At 34.1% G+C, this 14885-nt stretch overlaps 1 protein-coding gene across 1 annotated transcript in view; it reads right to left on the reverse strand.

Annotated features, from left to right (window-relative positions):
• l(1)G0020 (RNA cytidine acetyltransferase l(1)G0020) overlaps positions 1–14885 on the reverse strand; it is a 71136-nt gene that overhangs the window by 15947 nt on the left and 40304 nt on the right. The window contains exons 9-12 of the mRNA XM_089088351.1: positions 8731–8961; positions 6191–6307; positions 4751–4927; positions 3510–3654 (exon numbers count right to left, since the gene is read on the reverse strand). Of these exons, the coding sequence (XP_088944477.1) occupies positions 3510–3654; positions 4751–4927; positions 6191–6307; positions 8731–8961 (670 nt within the window). The remainder of the gene's footprint in view (positions 1–3509; positions 3655–4750; positions 4928–6190; positions 6308–8730; positions 8962–14885) is intronic.

A 14885-nucleotide genomic window follows, 5' to 3' on the forward strand; every position in this document is an offset into this window, starting at 1 on the left:
TCATCAAGAAATACCACAAAACAGTTCCTTCAAAATTACTATATATCAGGGAAGATCTCTTTCTATGACCTCTGGAAGCATGTATCTTCCATCAAGGCAACTATCATCCTACCCGTGCGTTGGAACACTGCTAATATAGTACAACCCTCTGACCACTCCTTCTCCCGATAGCAAGGCAGATTTTCTTTTAAGTGGACGTTTATATGCACTAAGCGCTCAATTGAAACACATTCAATAGGAAGCCGGAACAACAGAGAAATAAATTTCAAATATCGAAAATACGGTACAAGGAGAATGTCCTTGACAAATGTGTCTGATACATTTATGTTTTTGAGGCTGATAATTTCTGAAGCTTCCTTCACATCTGTTTTAGGGGAATTATTCTTATGCTTTCTAATGTGAAAGTATGGCAGAGGTGATATTTTGTTACTATAATACCTCAGTTCGTTTTTTCTTTATGATAGCTATTGTTTGCTTAACTGCATATTGTCAGAACCAGAATGCATTACTAAAGATACTCCCTGGCGTAAAGGGTCATTAAAAGAAGCTGATTGGCATGCTTAAACACTAAGGTAACTTAACAACGTGAGCTCTGGGGAAAAAGGTTTTATCTCTTGACAAAACTAAGAGAAAGCCATGGTCCCTTCGATTCGAACGAAGTATCTTTCGCCAATATGTCTAACCAATCAGAGTATTTTATATCATTCTCCACGCTATACCAAGCTGGTGTCAATCGACAAATAAGCGGTCAATTTCGACAAAACGGCACAAAGAGATTTTGTCATTTACTTACTTGAAAGTTTCTCATTTTATTTTTTCCTTCACAAGATATTTTCTTGATTGTTCGATTTCTTTACTGCCATTCAATTACTTTAGTACCAGTTTAGGCCTAGTTTATGTCCCCTTCCCTAGTAATAAAAAGACTATAACAACAAAATTCTTATTGGAGGTAGAATCTGGGCCCGTGATCCATTCTCTTCGTCATTGGTGATATCTCCCTCCACGAGTTCTAATTTTGTCTAATCTTCGCAAAGACCCTTCAATTATAATAACTAAAGCAGACAAGGGAAATTCCCTTGTAGTCATGGATACCTTAGACTACGACAATAAAATTTATTCACACTTAAATGACACAAATACATATATTTCCATGATTCACGACCATACTGATAAGTTTGCGAATAAAATTATAACCGCATTAAGGAATCTAAAACAAAATGGCAAAATCACCCCACAATTGTATAATAAATTTCTCCCCCGAGGTAGCTTTTGCCCAAAGTTTTACGGTTTACCAAAATTACACAAGCAAGGTACTCCCTTAAGGCGAATTGTAGCATGTACGAAAGCCCCTGCTTCCAATATTGGAAAGTGGTTTGTACAGCCTTCAAACCGTTACTTTATTCCCAAAAATCGTACATATGTAATTCGGTAGATTTAGTAGAAAAACTTAGAAGTGCAAGCATTTTAGAAAATACAATAGTAAGTAGTTTTGACATAGTTTCTATGTACGCAAATATTGATGTAGCAATATCTGAGCAGTTATTAAAAATGAAATAGAAGAAAACTACCATTTAATTGAAGATTCAACAACAGGAATAGATTGTGAGGTTTTAATGTCCCTAGTCAAAATTTGTAATAAGTATTCAATGTATTTTCAGTTCCGTAATTCTTTTTAACAAAAAGAAAATTGTCTCCTTCTGAGAGCACCGCCATTCGTGCTATTAGCGAACATTTATGTAGAATCTTCTTAAAATTGGACCTAAATGTCATACTTTTTTAAACATGTCTAGTTTAGGCGTTGTATGGATAATGTCATATCACCCTGGAATTAGGGAGGAAGTAAACACAGTGCCTTTCTAGGTCACCTTTATACATGTGACCAAAATTTACAATTTACCTTAGAAATTGAAAATGCAAATAAATTACCGTTTCTGGATGTTTTAATTATTCGTGACATTGATAAACTGGATTTTACAGTTTACAGAAAACCCAAACAAAATAACAGATATCTACATTTTAAATCCAATCAACCCCCACAAGTTAAAAGAGGTGTTGTTACATCTCTTGTTGACCGTGCCCTAAACATTTGCTCTTAATCTTACATCACAGATGAAATAAATTTTATTAGAGACATACTTTTTAGAAACGGTTATCCTATTGTCTTTATAAACAATACAATTAACCCAAGATTGGCAAGACACTCCCGTAAAATTAAAGGTCTTTTGCAATGTGAAGTTCCCGTCAAGCCCTCAAACAAAATTTACCTTCCATATATTAAAAAAGTCACTACAAGTTTAAAAAAAGTTTGCACACAAAATAATTTTTATGTCGTATTTACAAATAATTTTAAAATCATGAATTTCTTAAATTGTGGTAAAGGTATAACCCCAGTTACTCGCCAAAGAGGGGTTTATCAAATACCATGTGACTTTGGCCATTTTTATGTTGGTAGAACCCATCAAAATGTAGAAAAACGCCTAAAACAACACAAAGATGACATAACTAAAGCTTTAAATTCTAATAGTACAAATATTTCCTTTGATTCTGCTTTAAGCAGTCACATATATGATAACCCCAGTCATAAAATGCTTTTTGAAGAGACTTGCCTTATTAGCAATGATTTGGGCATAAAACAAGTTGTTCGAGAGGCAATTGAAATTAAAATTAAAATAAATAGTAATATTTCTTTAAATAGAGATTTGGGGGAATATTCGCTTAATATCCCATACACAAACTTAATTAAAAATGATTTAACTAATTATATTAAAAAAGCAGTAAATAACTCCACTCAACCTGTTACGAATAGACCATCTAGGCTGGCTGCCAAGAAGGCGAGATTAGCATTGAAAGCTTGTCTATAAGTATTTTTATTCCATTTGAATGAATTGTTCCCTGTCCACTTCGCTTGGTGTACCAGTCCTGGTTGAACTTCCTTGAAGTAACGATATTAGGGCTGTTTTAAAACATTTTTTTAAAAACCTTCCAGTTTTAATCATTGAATTTTAATGTATGTTTCTTTTATATTGTTTTTTATTCTCTTCGTTTGTTTTGCTGAGGACGGCCCTTGGATATAGGGTCGAAATATTCATTTAAAGTTGCGTTCCACTGTCTTGTATAAAAATTTCCCTGTTGTTCTACTTATTGTTTATGATGGAAAGGCAGTGTGGTCTTCGTCGCTATTTAAACATTAGCATAATTTGAACCAAGCAAGGACTTGAAATTTCAGAGCAAGAAAATAAGCATTAGAACAGTATTTCATTCCAATTTTATAACATCAATAATGAAAATGATTATGTTACATTCAATTACTCAACAACTTTAAACAACAAGTTAAAATTTTGCTTATACAGGCTTACAAATATTTCGAAATGAATGGGATATTTATGATTATTTGTTTTATTACAACTATTACAGCAATTTTCCTAATGCTCTTCTTAGTGGAACCTAAACCTTAAAATCACGCCATTACAGAAGTAAGTGAAATAAAAAAAAAGAAGAGAAAAACTTGCCAATTTTTTCTGTTAAAAGACCAACTTCATCATCAGGGATTGGTTCAACTTCACTAATTATTTCTTCTTTTTCTTCAACAAGATCCACTATTTTGCCTTCATAATAGTAACGTAACAAAGATAAAGCCCGAGCTCCATAACCAAGCTAGAATATTGGAAATTAATTTTGGACTTCTATTTACAAATTTAATAAACCACACTATTAATGGAGAGCCATTTGCTGAAGTTGGCAGTGTACCGATATTAAATTCAGACAAAAGAAGAGTATGTGTGGAGGGGGGGGGGATGGTGGTACTTACTTCAATCTATAAATTTATAATCACTCTCCTGGACATGTCTTGTTATTTCGTCACACTTAATAAATTCATCCAAAATTATACGATGGAGGGATATTGTGAGGTTTCCCCAATGGAACCTGCTAAAGACATTTATTATTTCTCAAATATTTAGATTTATTGTCAGTGGGGAATGGCTTAGTAACCCTTAAAGACAGATTTTTTTTTATGTCATAAGAATTGATAGGATACTCATAAATGGTAAAATTGGTATCACAAATCATTTAAATTACATAGTTTTTTATCCATTTAAAAGGTAGTTTAAGGTACACTAGAGTTCCAATTCTTAATCTTGTGAGCTTTATTCAATACTTGGTCAATTAAGACGTTACCCACATGTCTGCAAAAAGATAGGAGGAAAATTCTCTGTCAAGAATGTCCAAGGGATCACCTTACAGACAATGAAACGACTGAAAGGCAATTTTTGAAGCTCAAGACATTCCTTCTCACCAGAAAAATCATCTGGTACCCCCCTCCCCCTCTGAAATTTGAGAAATAAAGACCGAGAGCTATATGAACGAATAGTGTCTAGATTCCAAACGCCGTAATCCCAAAACAGATCGCATTAATATCTCAAAGAGATAGAGATAAAATAAGGTTTCTTATAAAATTTACGAAGCTTAGTCAAGTGCTGTTTCGAAATTCAGTGCATTTTACTATTCCGTTGCCTTATTTTATGAAAAAGAATTTCTTTGAAGAAACTTAGAAGAAAAAGAAATCAAATTTTATCACGAAACAATTACAGCGCTAGCTGCCTTTTTTCTCCAATTCTCATACTTCAAAACTCGCAAAATAATAAACGGAAGAAAATAGTGAGTACGTTGGTAAGAGAGAAAATACATTAGTAGAGATAAAAGTAAACTGGAATAAATCACAATAAAAGAAAGTAAAGAAAATTTCAGTTACCCCTTGATAGTCAGGATGGGTAGCTATCCTCACTACTCGTGCTCCAGAAAGAGAAGGAAAATCTTTATCTTGATATTGCTGAGCAATTGTCCAAGGTATTAAATCACCAGATGCCCTTTTCCCGCGAGAAAGACCTTCAATAATTGATGCTTTTGAAATTTCACCTTCTAAACATACCTGCAGAAAAAGCAGTGCAAAATTGTTAAATCACTGGCAAAAAATATTAAACTTTCAATAAACATAATAAGGCCAATCAGAGCTAGATAAACCAAGTTACAGATAACAGCTTAAGAAACTATTATAAACAAAACAATTTATAGAGGATTAATTATAACTGAATTATACTTAAGCAATAATAAATATTGTCGTGAAAAAACACGCGTTATTTAATAACAGTAATAGTATTATTATTATTATGCTTGTTAACAACAATATTTAAAATATTAATAATAATTATTACGACATAATCAATTCTATAAAAAAATAATAACAATAGTAATAATAATAACAACAGCGATCAAAATATAAAATCATAAAGTTATAAAGCTATTGTTTATTGCAGAGTACGGAAAACGAATAACAGAGGAAACTTTGGCATCCAAACATAATTTTAATGATTTTAATAAGAATTAAAAACTACTAGTACCACTAATTTTGAAGCGTTATCCAGAATAACTGGATAAATAAAAAAAACTTAATTTTAATTTTTGAAAACTTACATTTTAATTGAAGGTATTTGATCTATTTGAATCCGACCTGAAATTTTTGGAGAGTCGACGTATTCTTTTGTTTTTAAACATTGTTACGGTATCGGTTATAAAATAGCCATATTATTGCAAGTATACTTATAGCACCATTTTGAAAAGGGTCATTTTTTAATTCAGGACAATTTAGAGTACAAGTAAAACAAATGACAAATCAGGAGTAATTAAAAAAGTAATTTAACGTCTAGGAGGAACCCTAAGAAATACTTAGGGGAAATCCACTGAGTCCAAATATTGAGTTAACTCTAAGCAAGTTTCAACAAAACAAAATTCTAAGATCTTATTCTTCTAGTCTAAGGAGTTTCCTTTTTATTATTGGCTTTTTCCATTCTGATCAAAGTTCTCAGACATGAATGAAAAAAAAACACTAGAAATCTTTTCCATGCCAATAACTCAAACAAGAAATCAAGTAACTATTCCTTTCATCAAATAATAGAGAACCCTGACGATATTCTCCCCAAAATCCTTACTTCTCTGATCAGAGGAGACAGACGCCTCGACAATAGCCGCAAAAAGCCAGGAAACTGACCACATAGTTATGTGATGAGTTTAAAGCCCATTTTCTTTTTCATAGTCATAACATCTTAGCAGTTGGGTTAGGTAAGTTCTGCAACTTCTAATAGCAAGCCATTGGCAAACAAAGTTAAAAAAAAAAAAAGAGGATAATTTTGTTTACCTGAATGGCACAAAGAACATCTGGTAATTTACTGGAATCAGGATTCATTGGTCCCAGCAGAACAAACAGGTGGTGAGCCGGTGCATCTGACAACATTTGGAGATCGTTTGGTGTATTCTTGTGAAAAAGAGAATAAAAACAATAGAATGCAATGAAATAAATATTATTTTGAGCTTTTTCAGTTGTGAATTTAGTTTTGAGTCAGAAAAAAAAAATGTTGTAAACATTTGATTCAGCCCAGTTTAAACCAAAACTAAAATTAGAAAATTTAACAATTAGTAACACGCAATAAATTGTATTTATGATCATTTAATGTTTCTCTAATTCAAAATAAAAAACTGTTCACATTTGTCAGATTATCTGGAAAACGTTTAGAGAGGCTCCCTGTCATCGCTAGATAAAGGTAAATGTACTGCAAAATAAATAAATAAGCTTGACTTATTGCTACCGATCCTCCAAATTTTTTGCCTCTTTTTCAGTGAGAGTTTTGGGCAGATTTTGAGCTTTCTAAACACATTCCTTGTGTGTCGAAGAAATACACTTCTAATGGACAGGAAACCTAAACTCAGGTGGACAGGGGCGGTGGGTTTTCTTTTTAATCTCCATATAGAAACTATCTTAGAAACATATCCACTGTTACTAGACTAATTCTCACACAATCTTCTGCCTAATCTTCTTTGTGCTTTATTTTATTCGTTCCTTTTATCTCTTTACTTTCAAGTGTCTAATTTCATTAGAAAAAGAGCCTGAATATCTGACCGGCACAAAACACAGTAAAAATATTAGCTTAGCAGAGAAAGCTTAGAAAAAAACATCCCAAAACTTGGTTCATATTTAAAAAGTCTAAGTTAAAATTTATCATAAAGAAGAATAACATAAAATTGACATGAGTTTGTCTTTACTATCCCTCTTAAGGCAGCTCAACACACTCACTCTTTTTTAGTCTAGAAATTCTAGCATAAACACACTTCTAACGCATAACAAAGAACTTTAGCTTTTTCCTCTTAGCGCTTCAGAAACTAGTTACAAGACACCTGGGACAGGATTTCTATAAAGGCGTGTACTAAAGGAGAGAAATTTGAAGATATCTATAACTCTGGAAATTCTCACTTGCATCGGACAGTGAAGATAAAAACTCCTTCCTCACACTTTTTTTTATGTTTATTGTTAGAAATGACCAGTTTTTGTTTTCACGTGTTTAGAATTGTATTCTACTGTTATTAACGATTGGTTGTATGTAAAAGGGAGGTCTTCTTTTGGAATTCAAGACGTGGTAAAGAGATTTTCAAATTATAAGCTCCATTTTCCGACTATTTCTGGGATAGGAAAGTAAATTGCTGTCTACAATTCAGATACATTTATTCAAAAGGCGTCATGTTACACTACAGAAATTTTACAGGGGAACAGAAAAATAGAAAAACGCTTTTAGAATTTTGTTCTACTGCTTCTAACGATTGGTTGTATGTAAAAGGGGGGTTTTCTTTTGGCATTCAAAAATTATAAGCTCCTTCTCCCGACTAATTCTGGGAGAGGAAAGGATTTTGTTCAAAATCATTTTGAACAAAAAAAAAAAATTAATTTCTAAGTATGTTGGGAACCAAATTGGATTAAAACAGAACGCAGCAACAAACACGCGGAGTTTATAGATGCATGGATATCTCCGTCTGGCAAAGGACTCGCATATAAAACCTGAGTATTTAAATAGGTCACGGATAAAACAACCATCAAAATAGATACTGAATGTGAAAATTTAAAATTACGACAAAACGACATTACAACCTGAAACTAGCATGTTTGACTATGTCACTTAAATCTACTAGCCTATGATGCAAATTCAAAGTCGAGCTCGAGTGTACGTCTCTGAAAATGGCAGCTGAGCTCAAGTTCTGTATCGCACAGTTGGGCCAGTTACACAACTTGGTTAAGAATAAAACTGTTTTGACCTTGGAAAATATTAAAAAAAGAATCAGGGATTTTTTAACTAAAAATCAAACAGAATATATTTTTTAAGAAGAGGATGAAAGAAGAGGATAGAGATTTGGACCCTTTTCTCCGGAAATACCCAGTGCTCTTTGATTTAAAGGAAAAATATTTACCCAGCCACAATAACTCGAGTGGGCGTATTAGTAGATAAAGCTTTAAAAAGAAAAAAAATTTAATGATTAAGTTATTTGGTTTACAGATTGGTATTTTCCGTTTTGTAGTTTGTTAGGGATCTCCCTGATTTGTATGATTTTTTTTTGTTGTGTATATGGCCCTTGGGCTTTTGAAACACACTAATCTTTATATCTATCTTTCTATTTAATCGACACAGCTTTTGAGGCATTCTTGATTGATTACGAAATAAAATCTAGGTCAAATCTCATACATTATCCCTGAACAAATAGTTGCTGAATAATAAAAATAGAAAGTCATATGGTTTCGTGCAAGTTACAATGGATTTTGGCAAACATTCGTACAGAATTCAGCCCGTTTTCGCTCGAGTATTTGAGTCAATATAATTAAATATAAGCATAGCAATAATAGAAAAAGTGACAAACCTTATAATGGGACGAAACAAAGAGAGCCATAACTTTATGCAAAAACGCTTCAGTAGCTTTATGATAGCAAAATAGCGTGTCTCTATTGACGTAATATAAATCACATTCTGTTGGTGGTGGGCAGCCAGACGTAATAGGAGGCGCCAAAGTGGCATCCAAACATAGAAGGTCGTTTAACCATTTTTCAATTTCATCACCAGGACGGTAACGAATCGATTCTTCAAGAGTTATCTAAAATGACAGATGAGCAGGTCATCTACTAATATAACAAAACATCGAGCAATAGAAGGAAAATCGATTTATATACAATTATACCCCGTTGGACAGTCTCTAAATGATCATGTCAAAAATTTCAAGCGACAACATAGTAGCCTATGATTGTCAATATGTTAATATTCATATCATGCTAGCACAAAAGATGTGAGGGAAATATGGGAAGAAGACATTCTTCTCTCTCTCTTCATATAAAATTAGTACGAACAAACCCATTACGGAAAATTTGGAAAGCAGTGGACTAAAAATCCTTTTTATCCCCCCCCCCCTGTGAAAAAAACACTTAAAATATCCACACGCACAAAAGAAACTTTGATTGTGAACATCCACGATTTTTATGCTCTAATGTAAATTGGGTTTCACCGCATTGTAAATATGTCCTATTCTCACTCACCAGCTTCGTTAATAAACAAAGTTGTATTTGAAGGTTTTTCTTTGCAAAACTTTAGCTAACAGATTTTACGCCCAAAAACTGTAAATCATTCTTAAAGTTACGCAAATATACGATTCGGTTCACACCACCAATTATAGTTCTCTAAGATACAAGAATAAATTGATAAAATAAATAAAAAATGGACAAGTTGTTTTATTAAGAGGTTAAATTAAAAGGTTGAAAATACAGATATTTCGAGCGTCCATGTGAATTGAAAATATTTTAGATTTAGAACTTCGACAGCCCAAAATGTTTTTTTTTTCATTTGGAGACATTAGTCTTTATTTTAACGTAGATAATTTCGGAGACCACACTGCCTTTCCATGACGATAAATAAAAGTTCAAATAGGGATAAAATCCTTTTAATAGACAGTGATGATGATAACAGTGATAGAAATTCACAAAAATACCAGATATTTCGGTCAGATATACAGTGACCGTCATCAGTAGTAAAACTAAACGGTCACTGTATATGTGACCGAAATATCTGGTATTTTTGTGAATTTCTATCACTGTTATCATCATCACTGTCTATTAAAAGGATTTTATCCCTATTTGAACTTTTATTTATCTTTATTTTCAAGAATACCCCCTTTAATATAAAAAGCGAATAGTTAAGTTAGTGTTCTGACACTAAAATATTAAAAAAAATAAAGAAAGTTGAGTTAACCTAACGGGATTCTGAAGGATTAATACTTGCACCTTTGCTAATATTTATAGATGTTTAATTTTTTTTTATTTGCATATGTTCAAAACCTGCTAATAAATAGTACTGGGACCCCGATACAGCAATTACAAATGGGCCCTTGATATCTTGAACTTGCTCACTTTGTTCGGTCAAAGACATGATATTAATCAAATTAAAAAAAAAAAAAAATCAGCAAACGAAAAGCCCCAATCTTCTGCAAGTCCGTAACCGTAAATGTACATTTCCTAGAACCCATCGGTCTGTTGGGAAAATAGCAACGTTTCTGATTTTGTTTTTATCTGCCAGTCACTGAAAAAGAAAAGCCAGTCTGTATTTCAAACGAACTTGGCATTTTTTTTTCCTCTTTTTTCGCCGAAATCTCCAAATGGAAATCTTCACGGATCACAAGCCTTTCCAGCCATGATTACAAACGTGGGGCACAGACCCCACAAATGGGGCATGACAATATACTTTAGAGCCGTAATTTTTGAAAAAAAAAAACATTCATATGCAATTAAAGAGTAAATAAGATATATGATAGAATTGCAATGACGTCATGCGTTGCACAAAAGGTGTTGTAATTATTAATTAGTGTATTATCCAAAAAGACAGTACAAAATATGCCTAGAGGACGACTCAAAAAAAATTTACCAAGTTAATGGCAATTTTAGCTTCATTCAGGTGACTACGCGTAAAATGTTGAGCAGCAAAATTTAAATATATAAATTTAAATATCGCGGGGGGCATCAGGATTTTATACATACCTAGGTGGGGCATGGCACAAAATTGGTTTCAGCCACTGCTTTACAGTGTCTTATTTGATAGATTTTCGACGCCTATACGGGAAGCTCTAAAAATGTTTTTTGAGAAAATACTCTGGATTACCTGGATCAACTATTATTATTGAAAACCTCATCTGATTCTGAGTCTTATTGTGACTGTCAAGCACAGTATAAACATTAAACAGTAGCGAAAATTTGGTTCAGAAATGGGACACATCACAGCGCTCGGAAAGGAAATTTACCAATACGTCAGAGCAATAGCTTCAGAGCAATAGATTTTTCATAATCCCATCGTAACGCATTACAAAATTTGTCATTGCGCGTGCGCCAAGGTGGAGTGATGAAGAAAGGTGTGTGACTGATGTGTCCCAAAAATCTTTAATGTAGAGTATAGAAATTTTCGCTACTGTTTAATGTTTATACTGTGCTGTAAAGAATATTTTTAAATAGGCGACTGGGATGAACATTTGAACTTTCGTGAAGCGCAAGCATATTTATTTGCTTATGAGAGTTTGTCGTTTTTATTTGGACTTGATTTTTTTTTTTTCTCACTCTCTCTCTCTCTGTTTCCATTTCCTTTTCTTTAACTAAGATGTAAAACATATAATTTTTTCTTGGCTTTGTGTCCGTTGAAAATGGTACCAAAGGAAGATTCGAAATGTCCAGATTTTTCAATCTTATATTCACTATCGTTATCAAATATTTTGCCATTCTTCTCCTTCTTGAACTTCAGATACAGAGAGACGATGCGGTCTAAGAAACTATTTAAGACAAAATTAAATACCATCAGGCTTGTGTTAAGCAAAAAAGTGACTATTTACTGAAAAAATGACGTATTATCGATAGAGCCTTTTGAGACAAAAACTGCTTCTAATACCTTTTGACAACGATCCCTCCGTATCTGTCTCTACTTTCAATATGATTGAATAATTGATGTGTTAAACAATAAAATGGCAGTACCTAAAACTCCAAAAATAAACGCTACATAAGAGAAGTAAGTTATTGCGAAAATAGATTATGGATTACATATGAAATGAGAGTATACACAAGGTCCTATGAACGAGTTTGTTTTAGTATTGACTGACATTTTAGGTTTGAACCGAGGGTGGTTGTCGAGGCCCAATGCACCTTCTCCCGCTTATAAACCTGCATTAGAGTACACTCCAGGAATATTGGCATAGGTGCAAAGGGGTTTTATGTGTAGGGAGATCAGAATATTATTTCTTTTACATGTGTTCTTTCAGGCCATTATTTTTCTCTAGCAAGCAGTTGGGACCCCTTCCCTCCCCTCTGTCTTGTATTCAGGGTAGAATATAGCTGTACATTTCAAATTTTGTTTGACGGATGAACTACTGGAGCCCAATGGTCGAACTGTCTTTTATCCGCAAATGCATAATGCTTATTATTGGAAGGACTGCTTGCATGTTATAGGCTTAGCCTGTCATTTCGTAATAGATACGACTTAAGATGTAGAGTTTAGTAGGTTAAAGGGTATTTCATCGTCTGATAAACAAACTTAACATGGAACCTAGGTGAAACTGTAACCAGTTTTTTTTACAAACAGGGGGGGGGAGGGGGGGGGTAGGAGGACCAAACAGGGAAAAGTTTTTTTCTGGCTATCAAGTCTTTGAAAACTGTCAGTAGAGCACAAATGACGCAGTAGGCTTTAGATTTTTACAGTTAGGGAAGGAGGCATTAACTGAACTCCTGTTTGTAGTGATTTTTGTCCGTTTTAAGTTTGGTTTGAACATTCAATTTAAGTTTTGCTCGTTTTAAGATCTATTTATTCATTTATATTAGTACCTCCTGTATGTTTGTTTGCTATGACTGTTTATTTAATTCCTGCTCGTTTTGGGTTTCATTTAATCTTTCATAGTAATTTCTAGTCGTTTTGAGTTTGAATTATTATAGGACTTTATTTCGACTGGTCTTAAGTTCAATATGGCTCTTTACTTTGAAAAACTTCTATTTTCGGAAAGCTTTTTTTAATTAATTTCTGTTCGTTCGTAATCGCCAAAGCTTCAAGTTTTTCAACATTCCCCACTTCAACATCAAATATTTTTTTTCAATATCCAAGTTCCATCAAAGTATCAATAATCAGAGTGATGTTGCCTACGGGGGCACCTAACGGGGGCACCGAAGCTTTAGTGTTGACAAAAACAAAATTTGTTTTTGACAACACTAAAGCTTCGAAGTTTGACACCTCCCTCAAAGTCCCTGAAAGCAGTCTCAAATAGATGTAGTTGCAGTTGCAAGCAGTCGCAGTCACATTTGCAAGTTGCCGCAGTTGGAAGTAGTCACAGTTGCAGTCACAAAGAGTCTCATTTGCAGCCTCAATAGTAGCAGTAGTAGTTATTGCCCTGAAAGTTTCGAGTTACCCATATCTGTTCCAAAAATATTGCAGATAGGCCTTTTTGATACCTCGGATATACATAGTTTCTTTTGATTTAGCTCAATATACCCCACAATATTTCCCGAAATTTTGCCTCAATAGCCTACCCTTAGCCATTTTGGGGACACATCCAGGATCAAACATTTCCCCCTTTTCTAATGATAAATTCTGCATGTAAAATAGGGCAAATTGCAGAATTTACATTCCTTGTCCCATGGGCTGCGGGGACGTGGCATCCCCAGAGAATTAGCTATTAGAGGTTGTGACTATTTCCAATAAAATTGCTCTTTAAGATCATTATCAGTGTTAAGGAGATAATCTACAAGGGAAAGAGGGGGAGGGTGGCTGCCCTTCGTTCCTTTTTCAACATGCTTTTAAGGCTTCAACTTATTACTGTCGTGTCCTCTCGAAAATCTTCCTGCATATAGCGTGCTGATTTTGTTTGCCATTCTCTTCGACACTTTCTAGAAGTTAACCTTAATATTCTTAGACTTTTTGGAGACCCAGGATCAAAAATGCAACATTTCCCAATAGTGAACCTTGTATATAAACAATGACCAACTTATATAGCTTACAACACTTGCCCCAGGGGCTGTGGTGGTTAAGTCATCCCCAGAGGTATAGTTATTAGACTTTATCAACTATTTTGAAAAAGATGGCAATTCCGAAATTTGTATCAGATACCTTTGGAGGAAAGGCAGCTAAAAAGGGAATGGGAGGGGGACTGGCTGCCCTCTGACCACTTTTTAACGTCTTCCTCAACATGCTCTGAAGTTTAAACTTAATACCCTCAGCTGTTCTAGTGATATTGTAGATACCCTTATTTGATAAACAGGATGCACATAGCATCTTTAGGTTTAGTTTAACACGCTCCTCACCATTCCTCAAAGTGTTCACCTTAATACCCTTAGCCTTTTCGAACACAACTAAAATAAAAAAATCCTCCTTTTTCCTAATGATAAATCCTGCGCATAAAAAAGGGCAAATTGCATAATTTACAATTCTTATCCTGGGGGCTCTGGGGGAGGGGGGGGGGGCATTGCCTCTCAGGAGGAATTGCTACTAGACTTTTTGACTGTTTTGAACCAAATCGCTTTTTTAAAATTCTGATCAGTGATAAGGGGAGGGAGCATTTAAAAAGGCCAAGGGGAACTGGTTATCATCCAATACCTCTTCAATATCCCCCTCAACGTCCTCTAAAATTTTCAAAATAATACCTTCCGTTGTTCTTTATATGTTGATGATATGTCCTTCTGACAATCAGCACGCACACAGTGCATTTTATTGTATTTAGCATGCCTCCCCAAAGCTTTGGGAGGGGGGGGGGGTATGTATGTCATCCCCATAGGCATAGTTATTTGAGTTTTGACTATTTTGAATAAGATGACTATTTCAAAATTTCGATCAAACATTTTCGGAAGGATTGCAACTAAAAAGACATGAGAGGGGGCTGGCGGCCCTCCAACCACTTTTCAACATCTACCCCTAACATCTCCTGAAAATTTCAACTCAATACTTAACTTAAAATATTGCAGATCCTCCTTTTTGATAAACTGGATGCACATAATGCCTTTTGATTTAGTATAG

Source organism: Artemia sp. Qi Xiang Cuo, chromosome 4 (assembly GCF_049724085.1).
Source record: "Artemia sp. Qi Xiang Cuo chromosome 4, ASM4972408v1, whole genome shotgun sequence".
Taxonomy (NCBI): Eukaryota; Metazoa; Arthropoda; class Branchiopoda; order Anostraca; family Artemiidae; genus Artemia; species Artemia sp. Qi Xiang Cuo.